The sequence below is a fragment of the Vidua chalybeata genome, chromosome 2 (assembly GCF_026979565.1).
Source record: "Vidua chalybeata isolate OUT-0048 chromosome 2, bVidCha1 merged haplotype, whole genome shotgun sequence".
Classification (NCBI taxonomy): domain Eukaryota; kingdom Metazoa; phylum Chordata; class Aves; order Passeriformes; family Viduidae; genus Vidua; species Vidua chalybeata.
Genome location: NC_071531.1, coordinates 2,214,199 through 2,240,520, shown reverse-complemented (window position 1 = coordinate 2,240,520; position 26,322 = coordinate 2,214,199). Strand labels below are relative to the sequence as shown.

Here is a 26,322-nt window from a genome sequence, read left to right as displayed (position 1 = left end):
TGTTTATTCCTTCCTTTTCTTCCCGGAGGAGGAAAGGATGTGGATGCGGAACTGCTGCCTGCAAAACCTGGGAAATAAAGGCAAAGGAGGCTGAGATATTCCCAAGGCAGCACATCCCTGTCTACCTCCCATCACGGCTTATGCAGGCAGGTAATTCAAGGGTAATTCTGTTAAAAATAATGGTTTGGTTTGGAGTCGGTGCCCTGTGAAGCGGAACTGGCCACATCGCTTTGTTTCTTCCCGAAAAAAGACAGTTTTCCCTGAAACCTGGCATTTCTTGGGGATACACAGTGATTTCCAGCACTGATTGCCTGCTCGGTTCCTCATTTCCATAATTCATGAACGCTTTGTCATGACAAGGTATTAATTTTGCTTTCACTAAACTTTTTGTTTGTTTTTTTGCAGTCCCTTGAAATATGAATTTCAATGGCACTGTGACAGATGTATTTGGCAGCCTGTTACAGCCAATATTTGAAGTTATATTACAATGTTTTGACCCGATCAAAATAAAATTTCAGCGCATTTTTTGAAATGCATCACAAGGTTAACAAACCCTCTCAGTGGCTCAGAATTGTTTTTTTGACAAATGTCAGGAATAGAATGGAACCAGACATTTGATATTAAATATGCTTTAAAAATTAAAATTAAAAAGTCTCAGAATTTGTCGCTTTTAGCTTTTGAGCAGATTTAGCATTCTGCACAATCTGTGCATTATAGGGAGTGGAAAAACAGTTTCTAGAATCCTATTTCATAAGTGCCATGTAATGAAATGTGCTCATTTCCTAGGATGAATGCTGGTATTTTGTGCCTGAAGGTGCATTAGGGTTGGCAAGGATATTTCCATCCCCTCCAGCGATTTCTGGGGAACTTCCATTGGGGCACAAGGCACCCTCCATGGACTGTGACCACTGCTCGCCAGAAGTACCAAATCCAGACATTCCCTTCTAAAATCCTCACAAAATTCCATCGTTCCACAGTGCATTCAAACAATCAGAAATCAAAATAATGAGCAAAGAAGGCCAGCCCTCTCCATTTTACATTACAGCAAAGTGCCAGGCACACATATTATTAGGATATAAAATTATGGCAAAAAAGAGAAAATCAATGGATTTCTCTTAAACCAGAAATTTATAGGTCTCCCATTTTCAACAGATGGACCAAGACACTAAAAAAAAAAAAAAAAGTAATTCCAAGACCTGTGAGGCAACAATTCTTCATCTGGCAAAAAGAAAAATCTGTTTGCAATTATATTGTCACCTTGTGTCGCCTCCAGAGCTGGGAGATTTTCAATATTTCCCCTGGTTCCACTCTGAACCTTCCTTTTTGTGGTTGACCACCATTGCCTTTGGCTTCATGTTGATTTGGACTGGGACAGGGGCTTTTCAGCACTGATTCATGTTGCCATCACCACTGTTTTCAAAAATAAATGGGAATTCTAAGCAATTTGCTGAGACCAAAAAATAATAAAAGTGATCTGGGACCCGACTTTGTTTTTTTGTGGTGATAGGTCAAGGGGAATGGCTTTAAACTGAAGGATGGCAGGGATGGATGGGATATTGGGAATTAGGAATTGTTCTTGTGAGGGTGGGCAGGGGCTGGGATGGAATTCCCAGAGCAGCTGGGGCTGCCCCTGGATCCCTGGCAGTGCCCAAGGCCAGGTTGGACACTGGGGCTGGGAGCAGCCTGGTGTGCACAGATTCATAGAATCCCAGAATCCCAGAATTGTTTGGGTTGGAAGGGACCTGAAAGCCCAACCAGTGCCACCCCTGCCATGGCAGGGACACCTCCCACTGTGCCAGGCTGCTCCAGCCCCAGTGTCCAACCTGGCCTTGGGCACTGCCAGGGATCCAGGGGCAGCCCCAGCTGCTCTGGGAATTCCATCCCAGCCCCTGCCCACCCTGCCAGGGAACAATTCCTGCCCAATCTCCCATCTAACCCCACTTTCTTGTCACTTTGAAGCCGTTCCCCTTGTCCTGTCCTGGAAATTGTCTCTCTCCAGCTTTCCTGGGGCTCCTCCAGGCCCTGCAAGGCCACCCTGAGCTCAGCCCAAAGCTTCTCCTGTGCAGGTGAACAATGCCAGCTGTGCCAGCCTTTCCTCCCAGCAGAGCTGCTCCAGCCCTCTGCTCATCCTGGAGCCTCCTCTGGGCTCTCTGCAGCAGCTCCAGCTCCTCCCTGGGCTGGGACAGGGCTGGACACCAGTGGAAGGTGTCCCTGCCCATGGCAGGATGTTACAACTGGATGATCTTTAAGGTTCCCCCCAGCCCAAATTCTGTGATCAATGACCCTGCAAACATCTCAGAGACACCCTGAGTTGCAGGGAATGGACACAAACTGCACAAAGGCTTCTTAAAGAAGATGGAGACAAACTGTTCGTGGTCCATTATGGATTTCTGGGATGCTTTTTTCAGCCCAGTGGAGGTGGTCAAAACCTTGGGCTTTTCCTGCGTTTCCATTAAGAGATGCTGCCAAGTGATTGGATATCAACCTGAGGCAGGGCTTTGGACAGCCATGAATGCTGGAGCACAGTTCCAAGGGAGGAAATGGGCTCTGGGTCATTAGGGGGGTGGTTGCCATCTATTGATAAATTCATTCACTTGCCAGGCTTTGGTGTGGTGGGAATACTCCTGTGTAGGGCTGTTCTTACTGCAGCAATCCCCAGCCAGGCACAATATGTGACAGCAGCAAGAACAGTTTATAAAGTCCTGGCAAAAATACCTGGAAGTGCTTGGATGTAAAATAAGAGGGAAATGGTTTCTTCCACAGAGCTGTGAACCAGTGGATCTTGCTCCATGCTAAAACTGGCATCAAGTTTCTTTTCTTTTCTTTTCTTTTCTTTTCTTTTCTTTTCTTTTCTTTTCTTTTCTTTTCTTTTCTTTTCTTTTCTTTTCTTTTCTTTTCTTTTTTCTTTTCTTTTCTTTTCTTTTCTTTTCTTTTCTTTCCTTTTCCTTTCTTTTCTTTTCTTTTCCTTTGTCTCCTTTCCTTTCCTTTCCTTTCCTTTCCTTTCCTTTCCTTTCCTTTCCTTTCCTTTCCTTTCCTTTCCTTTCCTTTCCTTTTCCTTTCCTTTCCTTTCCTTTCCTTTTCCTTTCCTTTCCTTTCCTTTCCTTTCCTTTCCTTTCCTTTCCTTTCCTTTCCTTTCCTTTCCTTTCCTTTCCTTTCCTTTCCCTCTCTTTCTTCTTTTCCCCCTTTTTTCTTTCCTTCTTTGATCTACTAAAATAGATCAAAGATTGATGTTACATGTTGCCATGTAACATCAATGCTCTTTTTCACTTTTTTCTTAAAAATGACAAATACAGCTTGGTCCCCACATTCCCTGTTCTCATCACTAAAGGGGCACCTGGATGTGTTGATTCCCAACTTCATTCAGATCATCCTTTCCAAATCTTCAGCCCATGGCATCAGAAGTCACGTTTAAACCCTTCACTGAGAATCCTGACAGTTCTTCAGACAGCTTCCCATAAACTCAAACATCTGAATGGGTTTAAAACGCTTTATGGACAAGAAAGGCAGGACAGACCCAACCTCCCTCCTTTTTTCCTGAGGGAAAAGGTGGTTAATTTTATTTTCTGCTTTAAGCAGGAGAAAAATACATTAATTTCATTAGCTCACACTTCAAAGATGTTTGGTAAGCAAACTGTTGGAAAGTGGAGTGAATCAATGCAGAGATCTGACCTGTTGAGAGCACATGTACAGACTTCATATAGATGTGTGGATATTTAAAATGCTGGAAATCCAGCTCCATTGACTTCCCTGAGGTCACAATTTCACCCATAAGCTCATTATTACTGTCAATACTCCCAAATCTATTAGAGAGCTTTTAACTAAAAGGCCTCCAGAGCAAAGAGAATCAAAGTCAGGGGGATTTTGCCCCCTCAGAGGGATGGGGTGGCAAGGAAAGGCTTTTGTTGGCCATTTCACAAAGTGTTTGGTATTGAGCAGAGCAGCTGCAACCCGTGGGATGTGTGAGGGAGTTCTCCCTTCCACTGGAGTCAAGGACAAGCAATTTTATTTCTGAAATGTCATAATCACTGGTATTGATCACCAGGGGTGCTCTCAAATCCATCCAGGCTGGGGCTATCACCACTACTGCTATCCCTGGCAATTCCAGCCCAAGTAGGCTGCCTTGCTAATGAACCTCAGCTGCTTTTCATGGCTCTCTGTGGGAGAAATGGGCTCATGGACAGAGCAATCCCAGCCTTCCACCCTGCCCTGAGCTGCCCCTTTGTTTCATTTGGTCACATTTTATCATTCCATGGAAAACACAGAGAGCGAAAGTTCAGAAGCATCAATAAGCCTTGAAAATCAGAGTTAGGACTAAAGGGCTTGGGAGAGATTGTGGCTGCCCCTGGATCCCTGGCAGTGCCCAAGGCCAGGTTGGACATTGGGGTTTGGAGCAGCCTGGGACAGTGGAAGATGTCCCTGCCATGGCAGGGGTGGATGATCTTGAAGGTCTCTTCCAACCTGGATGATTCTGTGAAACACATGGTAAAGATCAGATAAAATAACACCAGATTTGGGTTACATCATGTTTTCAAAGTCAGATCATTTTAAGCCCACTCACTCTTGAAAGGAAGTTGAGGATGAAGAATCTGGAAATTGGCCTGATCAGCCTTTCCATGGGGAAATTCCTGCTGCTGGCCAAGCTGAGCCTGCCCTGGCCCAGCCTGAGGCCGTTCCCTCTCCTCCTGTCCCTGTTCCCTGGAGCAGAGCCCGACCCCCCCGGCTGTCCCCTCCTGGCAGGAGCTGTGCAAAGCCACAAGGTCCCCCCTGAGCCTCCTTTGCTCCAGGCTCAGCCCTTTTCCCCACTTCCTTCAGCTGCTTCTCACAGGACTGACTCTTCAGAACCTTCACCACCCTCACCAGGAAAGATCCATGTCTGGAACAGAAGCAGAGACTGAATCTCCATCCCAGCTCCAGGTTATCTCCAGCAGCTCCATCTCCCCTGTCCAAAGGAAAAGCTCATTTCAGTAGAGAAATCATTTCAGGATGAGCTGAATTATCTGCTACATCTGATTCCAACTTCTCTCCAAGGGAGCCAAGTCCCACTCCTGTTTCACCTGAAAGCCTCTGGAAAAAGCCACCTCCAGCTCCCTGTGGGTTAATCACAGAATCCCAGAGGATGCAGCCAATAGCTCCTTCCCTATTTAAACACAGTCTGAATTGGGTATTAACTACCTGCTGTGTTTGGCAGCTCTCTTATTCCTAAAATAAATAACTGTATGAAAAGTCATAAACTCTATATTGGACTTTTTCATTAAAAAAAAAAAAAAAGCCAGAAGAAAAATCAAAGTACTGTCAGGATGTTAGCAGCCTCACTTCTTGCAGTAAATCTGCTTCCACAGCTGTTCCTGCTGTACTGTGTCCTTCAGCCAAGAGTAGCTGCAGTCCAACATTTCCTTCTTAAGTTATTCCTTACCCAGAGCAAAGCCAAGGGAATTTTGGACAGGGCTCGCTTGCTCAAAATTATGAATGTGCTCTTATTAGAGCAAGTTGCATGTTTTATATTAAATATTCATTCAAATAACAATCCAGCAAAATGTTTGTCGGGATAAGAGTTACTTTGGCTGAAAGGACACATTTTTCTTCCAGTCTCCACCAAAACTTGCCCCGATTTATCATGTCCAAGATCTGAGAAGATCTTGCTTGAACTTGGTTGAGCTCCTTCAGCTGTGCCAGATCCCGTTCTCCTGTTTCAGAGCTGCACCAGTTCAGGAATTGCTTGGTTGTCACTGGGGAAAAGCCTTTTAGAGGTTCCACTGCAGCTCATAAAAGGGGGGAAAAAAGCAAAAAAGGAGGGGAAAAAAAAAAGAGGAAAGTGGCATTTTCTCCTCCTGCCTCTTGAAAACCTGCCCGTGTTGAGCTGAGAGCCACGGAGTGTCTCATAATGGTTTGATTTCATGGAATCTTGGAATGGTTGGGGTGGAATGGACCTCAAATCCCACCCAGTGCCACCCCTGCCATGGCAGGGACACCTCCCACTGTCCCAGGCTGCTCCAAGCCCCAGTGTCCAACCTGGCCTTGGGCACCGCCAGGTTTGGGAAGTCCAAAACCTCCCTGGTCAACCTGTGCTTCACCACCCTCATAATAAAGAATTTCCTCCCAAAATCCCATCCATCCCTGCCTCCCTCAGCCTAAAGCCATTCCTCCTTTTTCCCATCCCTTGGGAAACGTCCCTGTCCAAGTCAAACCATGAAAGAAAAGTTTCCTCGAAACCCCAGAGAACTGCAGAACTCCACTCCTCGTTCTGAGCCAAAGCCCAGCTCCAGGAGCTGCTTCCATGACCGAAGTTAAAGATGAGCAATGTTGCCATCATGTGGCTGCTCCCAGCAAAGGCTCAGGCACGAGCCCGAATTTATTCATCAGAAAGCATTTTCCACCTGGATCCTGCTGGTAAAACTCAGAGACAATGGTGGAAGTTGTCACTATTGCAGGATATAATTAGAGTAATTATTTTTATAGCAAGAACGTGTGTGCAGTGGGTAAGGTGAAACCACACCTCTGACCGTGCTCCTTACCCTCGGGGATTCAGAGATCATATTGAAAACCTCACTGCAAAATTTATCTTGAGTTATCCAAGCAGAAATTCTAGAAGTGAAAATCCCCTCTTCCTGCAGAAACGAGAAGGAAGAAAAAAGGACAAGGAATCAGTTTCAATACTCTTCATATTTGACATGGCTTGAAAGTGAAATTTTAATGCTCCGACTCTTGAATTACTTTATCCTGACTGCTATAATAATTTGTGATTTTCAGTCATTTTATTATATTTTCTCTTATAAACCCTTCTGTGCAGTATCACATAAATTCTTCTACATTGACAAGAAAAATCCAAGGAAAGGAACTCCCACAGCCACATCAGAGCAGCTGGGGCTGCTCCTGGATCCCTGGAAATGCCCAAGGCCACGTTGGAGCAGCCTGGGACAGTGGAAGTGTCCCTACCATGGCACTGGATGGGCTTTGAGGTATCTTCCAAACCAAACCATTCCATGGTTCTGTGATTTATTTGGAAAATTTCTTCCCTCCTTCTGGGAAGCTGAGAGTGAACAGAAGCAATGGTGAATTTACCACCCCCCCACCCCCGCTCCAGGAACCAGCACATCTCAGGTCCTGGCAAAGTTCCCCAATTTTTTTTTTTTTGGTGAAACCCCTGCCTGGGCATAAAGTGCAGTTGTTTTATGCCCACCCTTTGCCACTACACTGGATTTCCCATTCCAAGGAACAATTACCATGGACAATAACCCATCTTTTTCCTGTACTCTCTGCTCAGAATGACATATTTTATCCAATAAAATACTGCAGCAGGAAAGTGTTTTTTGCTCTTCAAGGAACTCTGATGTGGCTGTTCCTGGCTGTCAATTTTCCCTTCTTCTAATAATCCATCCCACAGCAGAGATGCAGATTTTTTAGAGATTTCAAATTTGGAATATTGGAGCAGACAGCCAACACCTCCTCTCCTGCCCTGCTATTTATTTTTAAGCATATCCAGCTGGTGCAACCCCACTGGAAAAGGGAAAACAAAAATATCCAGAGGCTCCTGCAGCTCCTGCCTTGCAGAAGGAGCACTCAGGGAGCTCAAAGTATCATTTTGAAGGAGATAATTGAACAGGCAGAGATCCCACAGCCATTCCCATTCCAACCTGGCTCATTTCCATTTCCTTCAGCAAACAACACTTCAAAATTCCTTATTTCAGCTCGGCAGAAATCAAAACAAGAACTCCTGCCCAGCTTATTTATTTACTTTTGGTGGCTGAAGGGGAGAAGTTTATGCTGAGACAAAACCTGACATTATTTAGCATCAAAATTTAGCATTATTGTGCTTAAAACTCAAATCATGAGGAGGAAAAATGCCCAGAGAAATAATTCCCTTCAAAACGAAGCTTTCCTGGTTCAACTCTCAGCAAGGAAAACATTTTGAGTGGACAAATAATTGGAGCACAAAGAGGAAGATGTGGGGAGTTCAGTCCTCTCAGAAAAGATGGTAACAACTTGAAAGACACAAACAGGCTCCTCTCCTTTCAGAAGCACCAGGATCAGGTTTTCCCAGGCACTGGAAGAGCCCCAATTTATACCCAGTTTCCAGACAGAAAGAAATCTGTGAATTTTTTTAATTTTTCATGCTCTGAGAGGCAAATCCTCTCAGGTTGCAGGCCTGGAGGCCTCAGGGCCAGGGCTTTTCCTGGGATTTTTCAGCTGAGGGAATACTGCTCCCAGTTCATAGAATTCACAGAATCACTGGGTTGGAAGAGACCTCCAAGATCATCAACCCAGCCCCAACACCTCAGCTCAGCCCTGGCACCCAGTGCCACATCCAGGCTTTGTTAAACACACCCAGGGATGGTGACTGCACCACCTCCCCGGGCAGCCACTCCACAACTTTATCACCTTTCTGTAAAAAACTTTTTCCTGATACCCAACCTGTGTTTCCCTTGGTGCAGCTCGAGGCTGTGTGCTCTGGTTCTGTCAGTTCCTGGAGAAGGAGCCCAAGCCCAGCTGGGCACAGCCACCTCTCAGGAGCTGTGAGAGTGCTGAGCTCAGCCCTGGGTCTCCTTTTCTCCAGGCTGAGCACCCCCAGCTCCCTCAGTGGTTCCTCACAGGGTTTGTGTTCCCAGCCCCTCTCCAGCCTCGCTGCCCCCTCTGGATGTGCTCAAGCATCTCAAGGTCCTTCCTAAATTTGAGGCCTTTTCCTCTCCTCCTTTCCCTTGGGAAACGACAGCAGAGCCCGACCCCCACCTCACTGCCCCTCCTGTCAGGGATTGTGCAGAGCAATTCACAAAATTCACAGAGTTCACAGAATCCCAGAATCCCTGGGTTGGAAGAGACCTTCAAGAGCATCGAGTCCAACCCAGCCCCAACACCTCAGCTCAGCCCTGGCACCCAGTGCCACATCCAGGCTTTGTTAAACACACCCAGGGATGGTGACTGCACCACCTCCCCGGGCAGCCACTCCACAACTTTATCACCATTGCTGTAAAAAACTTTTTCCTGATACCCAACCTGTGTTTCCCTTGGTGCAGCTCGAGGCTGTGTGCTCTGGTTCTGTCAGTTCCTGGAGAAGGAGCCCAAGCCCAGCTGGGCACAGCCACCTCTCAGGAGCTGTGAGAGTGCTGAGGTCACCCCTGGGTCTCCTTTTCTCCAGGCTGAGCACCCCCAGCTCCCTCAGTGGTTCCTCACAGGGTTTGTGTCCCCAGCCCCTCTCCAGCCTCGTTGTCCCCTCTGGATGTGCTCCAGCCCCTCCATGACCTTCCCAAACTGAGGGGCCAGAGCTGGGCACAGCACTCGAGGTGTGCCCTCACCTGTGCCAGGCACAGGGGCAGAATGAGCTCCCTGCTCCTGCTGGCCACACCGCTCCTCATCCAGGCCAGGAGCCATTGGCCTTCTTTTGCCCATTCCAGCTTTTCTGCTGGGGTTGGAGCACCTGCAGGGAGACTCCAAGAGCATGGAAAAGCTTCTCCCACAGGGATTGGGAAGGAGGAGCAGCCTCAGCACCCCCAGTCCCATCTCTCTGCAGCTCTGTCAGATCCCCTTGGAAGGGGAATGGCAGCATCTCAAAATCCCACACCTGAGGAAGAACAGAGCTGCTGTGTGGGGTTGGGGCTGCTCAGGGAGAGGGATAATCGGGACCAAATGTTGGGATTTGACTTTGGAAATGATTGGTAAAACCACTGCTGAGTGAGGGCTGAGAGATCTGAGCAGGAACATCTGGAATGAGCAGGGGAAAATACCTGGGAAGGAAAGAGGGGTTTGGGATGGGAGAAACCTTAAAAATTATCCAACTCCACCTCCTGCCATTGCAGGGACACCTCTCACTGTCCCAGGCTGCTCCAAATCCTGTCCTGCCTGGCCTTGGGCACTGCCAGGGATGCCTCAGGTTTGAGCATTTCTATGTTTCACATTCTGTTCTGCTTTAGTGTGTGGGTCTGAGTTTCACATGAGGGGATGGTGAGTTCTGTTCACAGAGCAGGGAGACAAAACAATTCCTTCTCCAGCTGGGCACCAAGGACAAATGATCCAAAGCTCAGGCCCAGGAGCACAAACAGCGTGGGCTGGAGAGAGAAAAACAAGCAGGATGGGAGTGCCTGGGCTAAAGCTGGAATGGGACAATGAACTGCAAGGTGCAAATGGAGCAGAGCTGATCCCAGTGAGAGCCCCCGGGAGCGCTCGTGCATTTTGGGACCATTTTGGTTCCTCTTGGCTGCAGCCCTGGCTGGGCTCTGCTGCTGCCCAAGGTGGATCCATGGAGGAGATCCTTTCCATAAATCCCTGCTTTATAATTTAGCTCTGCCCAGCCTCTGCTCTAGGGCAGCCTGCACAAGGCACTGCCAGGGATCCAGGGGCAGCCCCAGCTGCTCTGGGCACCCTGTGCCAGGCCCTGCCCACCCTCCCAGGGAACAATTCCTTCCCTTTATCCAACCTAACCCCACTCTGTCATCCCAAACCACTCCTCCTTGTCCTGTCACCCCTCCTCTCCTGTCACCTCCTCCAGGCGCTGAACGCTCTTCCCTTGGTGGACTTTTCTCCCAAAGCCCAAATCCATGCCAGTCTCTCCATAAAGGCTGCCAGGAGCTCTGTGGGTTGTTCCCACATCCACAGGTTCTGCTGGATGTGCAGTCCTGGCAATCTGTGTCCCCTCAGCCCATGGCTAATCCAAGATCTGCTGCTTGGACCCTCCGTGGTGCCAATTCCTCCTGGAAAAGCCTCTGGATTCACTGAGTAGGAGAGGCCGTGCTCTGTTCATGACTGAAGTCATCCTGCTCTGTTTTCCTCCTCCCTCTAAAACCCTGTTTGCTTCTTCAGCATGTGGAAAGAAGCCTGAAATTATCAGGTTGTAGAACAAAAATAAAGAGGATGAAAAATGTCTGGGAGGATGAAGTCTGGAGTTTCTGCTCAGTTTGCAGTTTCTGCTCAGAGGGAAGTTTCTGCTCAGTTTGCTTTGCTTTAGAGAATGCTGTCACCTGCTGGCAGGAGAGTAAGAAATTAGAATTTTGTGGGAAAAAAAAAAAACCAAATCAAAGAGCCTCCTCACCCCAGAGAGGGGAAAAAATCCACAAAAAAACCCTCAAGTAAAACCCAGCCTGGGAAATGAGTTGATCTTGGGAAAGAAGGATCCTCGCTGGGCTCAGGGTCCTGGACAGGAATTCCCAAAGACACTCAGCTCCCTCTCAGCTCCCCTCCCACCCCACTGCTTCTCCTCAAACTCATTTTGTCTCCTTCTGCAGCCCCTCTGCACATCCCAGCTCCAACTCACCCACTCCTGTCCCTTCTCCTCTCCCAGCCACCTCCATTTCCATGGACACCCCTCCTCCTCTTCAACAATTTCCACGTGGCCAGAGAAAATCAGGAGCTCCCACAGGGCAGGAACATCTCACACCTGCCTCAATTCCACCATTTCCATTTTTCACAGGGAGCACTTGAGAGATTTGGGACTGACAAAAATTCCCTGTGCTGGGCACTCGAGGGCTGTGGTTAGTTTAGGAAAAAATCAGGAAAAATTTGTTCCTGGCAAAGGAAGGATGCCCAGGGAAGTGGTGGAATCACATCCCTGATGTCATTTAATTTCTGACATTTTGTTAGCACAAAATTCATCTGCCCCTTCTTCAGGATCCTGCAACTGCCAGAGCAGAAAACACCCAGAGATCCCTGAAAGGTCTTTTTTTTTTTATTATTAATTTGATGGTATTTATGTTTTATATTCTATTTATTTTAATATAGTATTTATTTATATTTTTATCTATTATATTTATTTCTTTATTTGCTAACAAAGTTCATATAAACATAGGGAATGTGCAGACAAAATGCAGAGTCTGTCTGGAATCCATGGGCAAGGATCAAGCAAATTTTGATCAGAAGGCAGTGGCTAATTAATGACAAGAGAAATTAATATTGACAGCTGGGTGGCTAAAAATTAAAACTTCAACAGCACAGGAGCACAAGGTCTGGCTGTTTAAAAATTAACCATTATTACACAGCAAAAAGTCTTTTCAGGAGCAAGACAATCATGAATCCTCACTCAGCTAAAAAGTCACAAAATCTGTTTGAAACCCATCTGAAAAACCACAAATTCTATTTTAAACCCATCTGAAAAAAATGCAAAATCCACTTGAAACCTATCTAAAAAAATGTAAATTCTATTTGAAATGAAACCAATCTGAAAAAATTGCAAAATCCACCTGAAACCTATCTAAAAAATATAAATTCTATTTGAAATGAAACCCATCTGAAAAAATTGCAAAATCCACCTGAAACCTATCTAAAAAATGTAAATTCTATTTGAAATTAAATCCATCTGAAAAAATTGCAAAATCCACCTGAAACCCATTAGAAAAACTGCAAATTCTATTTGAAATGAAGCCCATCTAAAAAACTGCAAAATCCACCTGAAACCCACCTGAAAAATTGCAAATTCGATTTGAAACCCACCTGAAAAATTGCAAAATCCACTTGAAATTAATCTGAAAAATTGCAAATTCCATTTGAAACCCATCTGAAAAATTGCAAAATCCACTTGAAACCAATCTAAAAAATTGCAAATTCCGTTTGAAACCCATCTGAAAAGTTGCAAAATCCACTGGAAACCCAAGAAATATAAGAATTATCTCTCTGCAATTCTTCACTAGAAGAAAACCCAGCTTTAAATAAGTCTAATGAAAATCCATCCTCATCACAGTGAGAAAACAATGATCTCCCACCAAGTTTCCTACAACTTTTTGTTTATTATTCATTGAAATTTAATTGGAGGCAAGAGTTCATTTGCCTGAAGGACTGACAGAGGTGTTTGTTAATATTTCCTCCCTGTGAGACCTTTGTGAGTCACTTCTGGAACATTTGTATTTCTGCTTTTATGAAGTATGAACTGCTAAAAAGAAATTTTAGGTGTAGAAGTTTCCCATCCACTGGATTGTGTTTTATTGGCTAAGGGAGTTAAGTTGGGGAAAAAGGAAAGGGGAAATTTCATTTACACACTCAAATCCTGCTGCCTCAGGAAAATTTCACACCTGCATTTCTTTTTTAAGTCCAGAAATTAAACAAGAAGAACTTTCTGCTGTTTCATTCTTCCAGCAGCTCTTCAGAGGATTTCTTCCTTTTGCTTTCTTGTTTCTTGCAGTTAAATCTTCCCATTTCTGCTTCCACATCCCAGTCCTGAGCTTTGCTGCTGCGTTCAGAGTGAATCAGCTCCACCCCACAGCTACTGGGGAGCATCATTGGACACCAGAAATAAACCAAAATGCTGGAATGACACAATTTCCTCTTTTTTTAGATCTTGAACCACATCAAATCTTATGAATGCATTCAATTCTTTTTGCCAAACAGTTACTGGAAGACATAATGCTTTCCTAAACATGGATTTGGGGACCCTGCTGGAGACTCACAGCTCACTGGCTGGATTTTTAATCCCCAGATTTCCCTGATTTCCTTAATCTTGACATCACTTCCCAACTATTTCTCCTGCTGCAGAACCACATTCCTGAAACCTGGGTCTTCTACTGGAAGTTTCTTCACAGAAATGTTGATGTTTCTACATCAAACATGCACAGGGAGCTTGCACTGGGAATTGAGGATTGAATTTTTGCAGAAAGAAATGCACTCAGACATGGCTGCTTTGACTTCAGGCTGTGAGGGGTCTGCCCAGCCTTTATTTGTTGGACTCACAGCTGGTTTGGTCTCCAGGAAGGGACAATTCCTCAGTCCTGGCACGTTTTGGTGCTGGGGGAGCTTGGAGGCTCTCATCAGATGGCAATGGCTTCTCTGGAAGAGCAGACAAGAAAATAATTTCAAATGAATAAATTCAGATTAAAAAAAAAAAAAAAAAACCCCAAGCCTGGTCTGAGAGAGTCCTGCACCTGCAACAAGGATAACTGGAAGTACAAAAGTCTTTAAAAGCTGGAGAACATCACACCTATGAATTTATCCTTGGTTTCACTGCTATAAAACTGTGGGACAGTCACAGTGAGCTGCCCCAGAGCAGGGAGAACACGTTTCATATTGCCCAAAGCACCTCTCAGACACATCAAAGCAATGAAGAAGCTTTAGAATTTGTAATTAGAGTGAGGATTTTTTTTACAATATAAATCTATAATGGAAAAAAAATTGACAGGGAAGAGACTTTGCTGGTGTTAAGAGCCACAAAAACTCACCATGTTCCTGTTCTGAGGAAGGAGGGATGGGGGCTGGGTCTGGATATGCAGAGGTTGGGGTGTCTGGCTTCAAGGAAATCAAGTTTATTCTCCTTTAAAAGAGCAGAAACAGTTCAATTGCTTTATAGACAGCACTTCCATGAGTATTCCACTTCAAGATTTCATTCATATAAAATCACTTAACTGCAAAGGCACTTCAGACATATTTTACTGCACATTTTCCCTTCTTTTTACCAGCTGAATGGAGCATTATCCACTTCCAACCCCCTGCCATGGGCAGGGCCACCTTCCACTGGAGCAGGGTGCTCAGAGCCCCAGTACAATCAATACCTGGATTATTGGCAATTTCTAAAAATTAGATCTTTTAGGAAGTCACCTAATCAATGTTTTAAGTTCCACAGTGAGGGCCTGGCTAGACTTGCACTCTTCTTAAAATACTCCTGGGCAGAAGGGTGTTTAAACAGTTCTTGGCAGCTGAAGGTTTCAGGTACCATTTTTGTGCAGAAAACTGGACCTTAAGACAGAATCACAGAATATTCTGAGCTGGAAGAGATCCAAGAAGATCAAAGTCCTCCTGGCCAAGACACACACCTTTTGTTGTGAAGGCTCAGGTGAATTTGCTGCCTCACATTTCAGGCAGAAACCTAAAAACTCCACATTTTTACCTCTCATTTGCAGCACAACAAAGAAATTCCACATCAAGAGAGCTTCCACTCAGTGCCAGGGCTGGGAATTTGTGTGCAAAGCTCAGCCTTTAAATGCAGCACAAGCACAGCTCGCCTTGGCCCCCGTATTCACAACTGGAAGGGGCACCAGAAATCTCACCTGGGTGTTTTGAAACAGGACTGCAGCGTGGTGAAGGTGACCCTCCTGGGCTGGGGGGCTCTGCTGCTCTGGGTGCCTGCCTGGCTGCTTCTCCTCTCCTCTGAGGATGGCACTGGAGTGGTTTTGCTGCCCACAGGGGTGGAAGGGGATGGCACTGGAGTGGTTTTGATGCCCACAGGGGTGGAAGGCAGCTCCTTCCCAGCAGTGCTGGGGGTTCGGGGTTGCAGTGGGGGATCCTTGCTGGGAGGGGTCCCCTCTGCCAGCTTGGAGCCTGGGGAAATCACTTTGTGGGATTGGCTCTTCTTGGCTTTCTTGTCTGCTGCTGCTCCAGGAGTCCTGGCATGGATCTGGGGCTTTTCCTTCAGGGGCACTCCCAGCTCATCCTCCTCGAAGGTGACGAAGGAGCAGTACCCGTCCGTGGAGGAAATGGCCAGGAAGGACCCATCACTGGACCTGTTTGGGATTTATTTTTTCCATTAAAGGCCATGATTTTCCTTCAACCAACTGATCAAGAGCCATAATTCTCTAATTTACAGAGCAAACAGGGATGGGTTGCTGCTCAGACACTGAGTGACCACGTGTGTGGCATAAATGAAATATAAACCCAAGGCAAGACTCAAATGTTGTGTGGAACTGGACATGGGAAAAGGACATTTCCCCATCACAATAAATCTGAGGAATACAATTCCTTACCATGAAATGTCACTCAGGGTGTGGTAATGGATGTTGGAGACGTAACCAAAGGGGAAGGACTGCTCAGTGTCATAAAAAAGCACAGAATCTTCTGAAGCAACAGCAAACACCAATCGATAGGGGAGGTTGAACAGGGCAGGGGGGGATTTGGGACTGATTTCATCTGCAAAGAAATGAACAGTGAGAATTCTCTTGTATTTACTGCAAGACTTAGCCATTCATTGAAATAAAATTACATCATCAATCACTATAAACACTGAGCAGACAGCTCTTGCATAAAATGTAAAATTTAACATTCCTGTTGTCTGAAATTGACTCTTTATTTTCTTAGTTGGAAAAACAAATGGCACCTTTCTCTCTCTGCATTGCTACTGTTTTGTTTTGTAAATTTTTCCCTCCATTTTCCAGCTGGAATTTTTCAGCATATTTATAAGAACTTTAATATTAAAGTCTCCCTTTAAAGGAGCTATGGAGACCAACTGCAGACCCTCCTTTCCTTCCTTTGCAAAACCATGGATATAAAATTATGATGGAAATAGAACAGGTAAATCCTGTAAGGAATACTACAAATTTAACCTCTAAAGAAAGGAGCCAAGCTCTGCCTTTTCACCTGAGTAATGTCAGTCTTGCTAAAATATAAACACTCCTGGACCCACAATAAAGCTAGATTAAATAAATAAATAATAAACTCTTGTGCAACTTCACAAAATCCTGTCCCCAGCTCAGAATTCCTGCTCTGCTCAGTAACACCAGCACTGCTTCCTTGAATAAACACCAGTGGTTGTAGCAAACTATTCCAAGTCCCTGTGATGTGGGCAGTTGAGACTAACAGGAATTATTTCACTGCATTGCTCCTCTAGTGCTAAACCAGGTTATTTCTTTTGCACACAAAATGGTTAACAGTTCAAGGAAAATATTTCACAGTGTTCCTGCAGCCTGAGAGGCCAAGGAACAACATTAATCCACTCTACCAAAAGCAACTCATGAGGCACTTGAGGTGAACTCAGGGCCTCAGAGTCAGGAAACAGCTTCTCAGCACTGTCTCAGAGGATTGCTGAAAGGCTGGGCCATAAAATAATGACCAGCCCCATCTTTTCCCAAATTTGTTCCCACTCCCTGAAGCTTCCCATACCTTTAGCAGAGGCTCCTCTCAGCTCAAAGTACACAGGACAGCAGCGAACAGCCAGAGTGCCCTTGCCAGGACAGGGCAGGTGACCCACGGGCCTTCAGAGAGAGGCAGGAGTTCAGAAAACACATTTGCACTATTTGAATTGTTTCTTTTTAAATCCAAACACATTTTTATCTCACTAAGCCCCTACCTTTTAAGATTGTTTCTGGAGAAAACATAGGTGGTGTTTGTAACGTTCTCTCCTGATTCCACGCAGCCAGCTGCAAAAACAAAACTTTAAACATTACTCATCACCTCAGAGAGCTCCTGAGCACACACCTTGTGTCCACAAACATTCCAATTCCTGGGAATTAGGCTTCTCCATAAAGATTCTAATTCCCAGGAATTAGGCTTGTCAGTTGGGCAAAAGCTGAATACATCTTAAAAAGGCATCCCAAATATTTATTTAGTGCTGGTTTTGTTTCCCTTATACACTTCCCCTCTTCAAAGCTGCTTTTTGATGTTGCCAGACATATAAAGCAGGGTTTGGACAGGCACACAGTGATCCCTCCTTGCAGGGCTGTTTTTACTCTGAATGCAGAATGTTCTGAGGGAAGGACAGAGTCAAAAAAAAAACCCACTCATTATCTTTCATTTCTATCTTAAGACTTCTGGTGTTGCAATTTATTCAGCAAAAATGCCATAAATAGCACTTTTATCACAGGAGAAAGGTGATGTTGTGGATTAGTTAATGGAGAGTATTGTGGGGTTTTTATTTTCTACAATAGGGAGAATGAGGAATGGCTTAATTACGATAAATCAGCATCCTTGAGATGCAGGAAATATTAAGGAACATTCAAATTAGGATATAATAGATTGAGGGAGCTGGGAAGGGGCTGAGCCTGGAGCAAAGGAGGCTCAGGGAGGACCTTGTGGCTCTGCACAGCTCCTGCCAGGAGGGGACAGCCGGGGGGTCGGGCTCTGCTCCAGGGAACAGGGACAGGAGGAGAGGGAACGGCTGGATATTGGGAAAATTTCATCCTGGAAAAGCTGCTCAGGCCTTGGCAGGGGCTGCCCAGGGAGGGCTGGAGTCCCCATCCCTGCAGGTGTCCAAGGAAGGCCTGGAGGTGGCACTGAGTGCTCTGGGGACAAGGTGGGCAGGGGGCACAGCTTGGATTCCATGACCTTGGGAATGTCTTCCAACCTCAGTGACAGAACCCAAGTCCCAGGAGATGTCCCCACACCTGGAGTGAGCAGATAGGAGCCGTCAGGAGTGAAGCTGAGCCTGCGGAAGAACGACTTCATGCTGTCATCGTGAAACATCCGAAAGCTCCTCGCCTGCAACACAGAAAACAGGAGTGAGGAAAAGGCCAGGAATGTGCCAGCTGCCATCCCAGGGACACAAAACATCCACTTGGACACTCCAGCCTGATGGAACTTTTCAATAAAACCTTTAAAAAGCCATGGCTCCTTCAAGCTTTCTAAAAATTCTTCACAGCTAAGAAAAATAATCCCTGATCCCTCTTGAGCTGCAAAGTAAAACACTCCCAGAGCTGTCACCTTAAACCAGCCATCAAAAAAATAGTCATAACCTGGAGAACAGCATTATTTAACACCCAGGGTTGCTCAGGCATCTCATTCTCACCCCAGGATTAGAGGTTGAAAGAGAACTTCTCCCATGGCAAAGTGCCTGCTCTCAGGCCTGTTCTTCAGTGTCTATAAAACTCTTACAAATGTTTTTCCCCAAAAAGAAAAGCAGTGAATAGAAAGAATTAAGAAAGTTATAGCCAGCCTGGAGGTGTTATTTTATTATCACTTAGGGCTGTTTGGGGGGGTAAAAAAAGCTCTTTGTTTTCCCCCTTAGGGTTAGAATTTCCTAAATTATCCCTAATTCATATTTTTCTTCAAAATCTAACTACCTTCCTGAAAATTCCAGGCTGTTAACTTTAAAATATTATTACTATTACATTTAAAATAGTATTACTATTTTAACTACTGTCACATCCATTAATAAACTCCCAGCTACTGCCAGGTATGTTTGAAGTTTTTCCTGTTAAGAACTCTTTTCTCCACATTATTTTTAACTTTTACAACTGAAGGATTGTGTTGCTGCTTTCATCAGCAAGAAATTTTGGGGATGTGGTTTCGGGGTGATGATGGTGGGAGTGGATGAGCGTGAAGGTCTCTTCCAACCTTGATGATTCTGCAAGATAGGAATTATTTGGATGGAAAATATTTGATCCTTTGGTTTCATGGAACAGGAAGTTCAGATAAAAGAGCCCCCAGCAGAGTTTCCAGCCCCAGCAGAACCCCGTACCTCTCCTTCAGTGCCCGACCCCGATGGCATCTTGGTGACATTGAAGGCCACGCGCTTGGTTTGGGTGCTGTAAACTCGCAGGACCCTGCGTGGGAGAGCAGAGTCAGCCAGCAGGGAATCATGGAATGCTTTGGGTTGGAAGGGACATGAAAAATCAGCCATTTCTGCCATGGCAGGGACACCTCCCACTGCCCCAGGCTGCTCCAGCCCCAGTGTCCAACCTGGCCTTGGGCACTGCCAGGGATCCAGGGGCAGCCCCAGCTGCTCTGGGAATTCCATCCCAGCCCCTGCCCACCCTGCCAGGGAACAATTCCCAATTCCCAATCTCCCATCCAGCCCTGCCCTCTGGCACTGGGAGCCATTCCCTGTCCCTGTCCCTCCAGCCCTGAGGGAGCTGGGGGTGCTCAGCCTGGAGAAAAGGAGACCCAGGGCTGAGCTCAGCACTCTCACAGCTCCTGAGAGGTGGCTGTGCCCAGCTGGGCTTGGGCTCCTTCTCCAGGAACTGACAGAACCAGAGCACACAGCCTCGAGCTGCACCAAGGAAAATACAGGTTGGGTATCAGGAAAAAGTTTTTTACAGAAAGGTGATAAAGTTGTGGAGTGGCTGCCCGGGGAGGTGGTGCAGTCACCATCCCTGGGTGTGTTTAACAAAGCCTGGATGTGGCACTGGGTGCCAGGGCTGAGCTGAGGGGTTGGGGCTGGGTTGGACTCGATGATCTTGAAGGTCTCTTCCAACCCAGTGATTCTGGGATTCTGTGAAATTGTCTCTCTCCAGGTTTCCTGGGGCTCCTTCAGGCCCTGCAAGGCCACCCTGAGCTCACCCCAAAGCTTCTCCTCTCCAGGCTGAACAATCCCAGTTTTCCCAGCCTTTCCTATGAACAGCTTCCTTTCACCCCAAGTTTCCCAAAAATGCCCCAGGATCTCCCTTCTCATCACCTCAAAATATAAATCTGGACCACCAATTAACCATTAATTAAAATACTCCTCACAGGACACCACCAGAGAGATGTGTTTTAATGACTAAAGAACCAATGAACCCCTTACAATGCCTGGACTCCACAAGCTTTGGGAAGTCCCAGCACATGGATTTATGGAGGAATAAGGGAATTATGAAACAAGGATCTGCCAAGCTGTTCCTACCTGCACTGTGGGTTCCTCAAGAGTGGGAACTCCCCATTCAAAACAATTAACTACATCTCCATCAGTCATATCATCATGGAATGCTTTGGGCTGAAGGGACCTTAAGGATCATTTAATTCCACCCCTGCCTTGAGCAGGGACCTTCCACTGTCCCAGGCTGCTCCATCCCCAAGGATGAATTTATAGCTCATAAACACAACCATGCAGCACTCTCTTAAGAGTATCAATAATGATCAATAACATCAAAACTTAATTCCTAAAGGCAGACTCCTACAAAAGTTTATTTGCTGCTAAGAGAGACTGCAGGAATCATTGAGCACAAGCCAAAAAATTGACTAAGATATCATTTTGCTTTCACATCAACCTGCTTACACAACAAAGTGAATAAAACAAAACCTCATGTTTATCTGGCACACTTCCTTTTAATTCATCCTATTGGAAAGAGGAATATTCAGGAAAAACACTCAGAAAAACAGCTCACCTGTCACAACTCAGGGTTGCAATATACTGGCCTAGAGGATCCCAGGTTACTCCTTGGACATAACTCTTGTGCTCATTAAATATTGAAACTTTCTGTCCTGAAAGTACAAACAGCTTTCAGATCATAAATTCCAATGTGTTTCCAAACATTTCAGACATCAAACAGGACAAAAAATGCTTCAAAACATAGGGAATAATTTTTTAAACATAAAAGTGTTAATTGGGTGGTGGCTGATAAGAATATCAGCACAAGTTGCTTTTAAAGTGCCAGTTTAAGGTTTGTTCACTACAAACTTAATAATTAATTAGAATTAATATTAGATTAATATCAGGAAAAGCAGGAGCACTCTGACTCCACTGATGCTCCACAAGGGAAGGTCTCAAAGCCAAAACATTGATGAGACAAAGTCACAGAGAGTTTCAGAAATACTCTGTGGAGTACTGGCCACAGGTGGGATTTTTCCTATTATTTAAGTGCTGCTTTCTTGCAAAGAAATACCAGAAGCTGACAAGTTTCAAAGTAAATAAATAGTTTTTCAAAAGGAAAGACACAAACAGAGCCAGACCATGCTGCACAACACCAAGAAGTGGAGTAAGGAATAAAGAGGATGTTTGTGCAAGAGTTTTGGGGGATAAAAAATGTGTGAAGTTATTTCCTGAACACTCCAAGGTGAACAGATTCCTCAGGTGTAAATTCTGTTGGCCTGAGAATATTTTATAACTACAAATAGAGGGGTCTCACAAACCGAGAAAATCAATCACAAAAAAAAAGATGTTTCTCATTTTTTGGGGGGGAAATGCCATGAGGCACTTCCAGCAGATCTGGAATTCCAAGGGATAACTGCAGCACTTACCTTTATTGACATCCCACATGATTGCTGTGTTATCCACAGAAGCAGATGCCATGTAATTTCCATCTGAGGTCCAACAAATATCATACACATCTTCCAAGTGGCCTCTAGAAGGCAGGAGAAACCAATTATTAATTTTACAATTAAAAGCTATGTATGAATATGAGTTTTATGAATTTTTAGGTTAAAAAAAAATATCAAGAGGCAAATAAAAACTCCTGCTGGTGCTTCAAGCACTTCTGCAACTCTTCTCACATCAACCCCAAGCAGCTGCCAGGAACTGCTCTTTCAGCTTAAAGCCATTGTTCCTTGTCCTGTCACCACCTGATTATTTAAAATGTCCCTCTCCCTCCTTTTTCTGAGTGCCATTAACAGGGATTAATATCAGAGCAAACAAACTGCAGACAGTGCTGGAATTCTACACAAACTGAAAAGTGTTAAAAACCACTGAGAACACAAACACACTGAAAAGAACACCAAATTCATCAAATAATAAATTACCTCAAAGTTTTGATGACTGCCCAGTTCTCCTTGTTGAGCTGAGCTTCATCTTCATCCTGAAAAACCAACGGCTCCAGCTCTTTGCTGTCATTCAGCTTCCACAGCAAAATGACAGCATCTGTAGGAGAAACCAGAGCAAGCAGCTTTACTTCCCACTCCCTTTTGCTCATTCAGGTGGATTTAATTTAGTTTAACTTCAAAATGATGCTGGAAGAGACAGAGGAGGAGCAGCTCTCACCATCCCCTCCTGAGGCCAGGATCTCCCCGCTGGGAGAGAAGCGCACGACGTTCACGGCCTTGGTGTGGCGCGCCAGGTTGGACAGGAACTCCACGATGGCTTTTCCATCCGGGCCTTTCTCCACTTTCCAGATCTAGTTAGGAGAGTGTTACAGCTTTCCAGGGCAAGATGGGATGGCACAGACTCATCAAGGTGGGAAGGGACCTCCAGGATCATCCAGCCCCACCAGCATCACCCCAAACCCTGTCCCCAGGGGCCACATCCAGACTCCTCCTGAACACTGCCACAGACAGTGACTCCAAACCTCCCTGGGCAGCTCATCCCAAGGCCTGACCACTCTGCCAGGGAAATTTTCTTTCCCAATCTCCAACCTGAGCCTCCCCTGGTGCCATTTGAGGCCATTTCCTCTCCTCCTTTCCCTTGGTAATGCCTCAGGTTTGAGCTTTTCTATGTTTCACATTCTGAGCTGCTTTAGTGTGTGGGTTTGGGCTTTGTATTGAGACATGGTGAGCTCTCTGCACAGAGCAGGGAGACAAAACAATTCCTGCTCCAGCTGGGCACCAAGGACAAATGATCCAAAGCTCAGGCCCAGGAGCACAAACAGCGTGGGCTGGAGAGAGAAAAACAAGCAGGATGGGAGTGCCTGGGCTAAAGCTGGAATGGGACAATGAACTGCAAGGTGCAAATGGAGCAGAGCTGATCCCAGTGAGAGCCCCCGGGAGCGCTCGTGCATTTTGGGACCATTTTGGTTCCTCTTGGCTGCAGCCCTGGCTGGGCTCTGCTGCTGCCCAAGGTGGATCCATGGAGGAGATCCTTTTCATAAATCCCTGCTTTGTTCTTCAGCTCTGTCCAGCCTCTCCTCTAGCTCAGCCTTCACAAAGCATCAGTTTCTGGCGACCACGAATCACTGGGACATGGCAGAAGAGCCTGACCCCACCTCACTCCACCCTCCTATCAAGGAGCATATTTTATGTCAAAGAAAACTGACATTTTTTCTAGCCCTAAAATATGTATAAAAAAATCCCTGAAACATAGGCACCATCAGGGAAGAATAGGTCCATTTGCCAGTGAGGAAGGAAAAAGTTTTATCTGAGACAACTGGAGTAAACTACTAGAGAGACAATTTACAATGTATGTAATGACAAGTGGCTTCAAACTAAGAGAGTAGGTTCAGATTTAATATTAGGATGAAATTGTTCCCTGCGAGGGTGGGGAGAGGCTGGGATGGAATTGCCAGAGCAGCTGGGGCTGCCCCTGGATCCCTGGCAGTGCCCAAGGCCAGGTTGGACACTGGGGCTGGAGCAGCCTGGCACAGTGGGAGGTGTCCCTGCCATGGCAGGGGTGGCACTGGATGGAATTTAAGTCCCCTCCCAACCCAAACCACCCTATAATTCTATAGACACCTGTACAATCTTACACTCTTTCCTGAAACCAGCCACTCCCCCTGGCATCTACCTGCCAATAACCCAGTATTTTGGATAACGAAACCAACCAAGTATTTTGATAATGGAATCAACCCGATATTTTGGATAATGAAACCAAGCCGGTATTTTGGATAACCCCCCACACAGGCTCCAGGTTTAGCTCACCCTCACGGCTGTGTCCACCCCTGCCGAGGCCAGGCGATTGATCCTCCCATCCGCCCCATGCTGGAAGTCCAAGCTGTAAACCGGCTCCTTATTATGCCACACTATTTCACACGTGATGACCTTCATGTTTCCTGGAGAAAACAGAACAAACCCCACATCAATTCTTGCTCCTTCTGGCTCTGGCGGCCAAACTTTGCGCACATTTCCCAGGCACCGCCGGCAGAGCCTGGAATTGCACTGCAGTCATTGACAGGACGCTTTGAGGAAGGTTGTTTCTAAAAGTTGTCATTGTTATGGCTAAAGTTCCTGTTTGGGGATTGCGAGAGGGCGGTGTCAAGCCCTGTGCATCGATTTAAAACTTGAGAGAAAAACTTTTTTTGGGGTAACAACCCTGCCCGGAATCCAAACAACGAGCGGGCACGGGCGGCCCGGCGCGGGCAGGGGAAGGGCAGAGGCGCCGCTGGCCGCTCCCGGAGCCGCGGGGATCCTCAATCCCGCTCTCCAGACCGCGAGGACCCCCAGTCCTATTCCCAAAACCCCAAATCCCTGCGCGGCTCCCCCAGCTCGGGTGCCCCCTCCGCCACCCTCACCTGCGGCCCGCCCGCGGCTCCCGCGCGCTCCCGCCTTCGCCCGCCCCGCGCATGCGCGCGCCCGCCCCGCGCGCCGCCTCAGGAGCCCTCAGGGGCTGGCGGAGGGGAAAAAAAACACGCAAAAAACATCAGAAAAAACCTAAAATGAAACAAGCCTAATGCTTGCACTTCTTCAAAAGAGTGTTTGTTTTGTTTGGTTTGGTTTTTTTAATTTCACAGGCATTGCTGTGCTTCACTGGTGTAAATATATAAAAGTCTTAATGGGTAATTGCGTCTCCAAACTTCCCAAAAACATAATAATAACAGCAAATTACATTGTGAGAAAACGGCTTCTGCTTTCACTTCTTGCCCGAGGGAAGAAGAGCCTCTGGGCAGGGGAGGTTGAAGCCCCGAACGGGGCTCTGGGAGCTCCCCAGACCCCACACGGCCTCACACAGCACGGGAGGGAGCAGCAGAGGACAAGGGAAGATTAATTCTACATCACGGAATCATGGAATGGTTTGGGTTGGAAGGGACCTTAAAGTGCCAGCCCTGCCATGGCAGGGACACCTCCCACTGTGCCAGGCTGCTCCAGCCCCAGTGTCCAACCTGGCCTTGGGCACTGCCAGGGATCCAGGGCAGCCACAGCTGCTCTGGGAATTCCATCCCAGCCCCTGCCCACCCTCTCAGGGAATAATTTCATCCTAATATTCAATCTAAACCGCCTCTCTTAGTTTGAAGAGATTCCCCTTTGTCCTTGGAATTTGTCTCTCTCCATCTTTCTTGTCGCCTCCCTTCACATCCTGGAAGGCCAAAATTAGGTCACCCCAAAACTTCTCCAGGCTGAACAATCCCAATTCTCTCAGCCTTTCTATTCCCATGGGAGAATGCACTGTCCTTGTCCCCCTACTCTCTGGACAATCCTTGAATTCTGGAGTCTTCTCTTTGGGTTACTTTGGCTCCACGTTGTGCCAGGGCCCAACACAATGCTCAGATCCTTCCCAGCCTGGTGCTCCATGGCAGGAGCCGCCCTGCTCGGGGACACAGGGGCTGTGCCCTCCTGTGCCACCCTCATGGGGGACAACAACACCCCGAGCCGGGCGTGTTGGGCTGCAGGAGAAGCCCAGGATGGGCTGTGGGGCTGTGGCCCCATGTCCCTTGTGCTCCCCACCTCTGTGTGGGCAGGGAGCCATGGCAGAGGTGGCAGCCTGTCCTCACAGAGGGCTGAGGTCTGGCTCTGGCTGCCCTTCCCGTCACAACTCGGCATGGCCTGTGTGGAAGCAGTTGCTTCCTTTTCCCCCAGTTCGCCACGGTGGGAATTTTTGCCCAAACAGCTCACTCGGATCAGCCTCACCAAGGCTGGCACCTTCCTGGTGTTGTGGCTGCACTTTTCCCACTGGGAATCCCAGTGCACACTGGGATCTTCTCCTGTGCTGTGCTCATTCCAAACCTTTCCCCTTCCTGTTTGCCAGCTGTGCCTGTCTTAGGTGAGTTATGCTGTGGGAACACCCTCCTTTGGCAGTGTTTGAGACCATTTATTGAATTAATTCTTGACACATCCAGTCCTCTCCTCATCCATCTCCATCAATCTTAACCCCAGTTCCCATACCCCAGAGACCCACAAACCTCTGGATCAATCCAACCCCTTCCTTCTCCATCTCCTTCCAGCTGAGGGAGGAGGATATGTATGGAATAGGGGATTTAAAAATTATTTTTACAAAAGTCCTGAGGAGTTCCACAGCAGTAGGAACTGCCTTAGGATGGTGCAAGTCCATGTGCTCGGTGAATTCTGAAGGCAAGGAAGCCCATCCATGTACCAACAGCAGAACTTCCTGAAATTCAGCTCCATTCCATTAACACCCTCTGGATTATACCAGCGCTGCTT

General features: G+C 46.5%; 1 protein-coding gene across 2 annotated transcripts; it reads right to left on the bottom strand.

The window, feature by feature from the left end:
• Positions 1-11,628: 11,628 nt before the first annotated feature.
• Positions 11,629-25,812, bottom strand: CHAF1B (chromatin assembly factor 1 subunit B). 2 transcript variants are annotated; one of them, XM_053936744.1, is made up of 14 exons: positions 25,792-25,812; positions 23,869-23,999; positions 22,280-22,412; positions 22,042-22,159; positions 21,544-21,647; positions 20,691-20,787; positions 19,070-19,154; positions 17,997-18,090; positions 16,964-17,033; positions 16,777-16,868; positions 15,645-15,807; positions 14,952-15,404; positions 14,127-14,218; positions 11,629-13,737 (listed from the first exon to the last, which is right to left on the bottom strand). In XM_053936744.1, the coding sequence occupies exons 2-14, from the start codon at positions 23,992-23,994 to the stop codon at positions 13,625-13,627; spliced, it is 1,740 nt and encodes a 579-aa protein (XP_053792719.1). In that variant the 5' UTR covers positions 23,995-23,999; positions 25,792-25,812; the 3' UTR covers positions 11,629-13,624. The 2 variants fall into 2 exon arrangements, with proteins under 2 accessions (XP_053792719.1, XP_053792718.1); XM_053936743.1 differs by lacking the exon at positions 25,792-25,812 and adding an exon at positions 24,459-24,493.
• Positions 25,813-26,322: the final 510 nt, after the last annotated feature.

Excerpts from the sequence above, each read along its gene's own strand:
- CHAF1B (XM_053936744.1), bottom strand. The coding sequence starts at position 23,994 with ATGAAGGTCATCACGTGTGAAATAGTGTGGCATAATAAGGAGCCGGTT. Across the intron at positions 21,648-22,041 it reads GCAGTCATCAAAACTTTGAG|AGGCCACTTGGAAGATGTGT; the intron begins GTAATTTATTAT and ends CCTGCCTTCTAG. Across the intron at positions 17,034-17,996 it reads CTCCTATCTGCTCACTCCAG|CTGGCTGCGTGGAATCAGGA; the intron begins GTGTGGGGACAT and ends TTGTTTTTGCAG.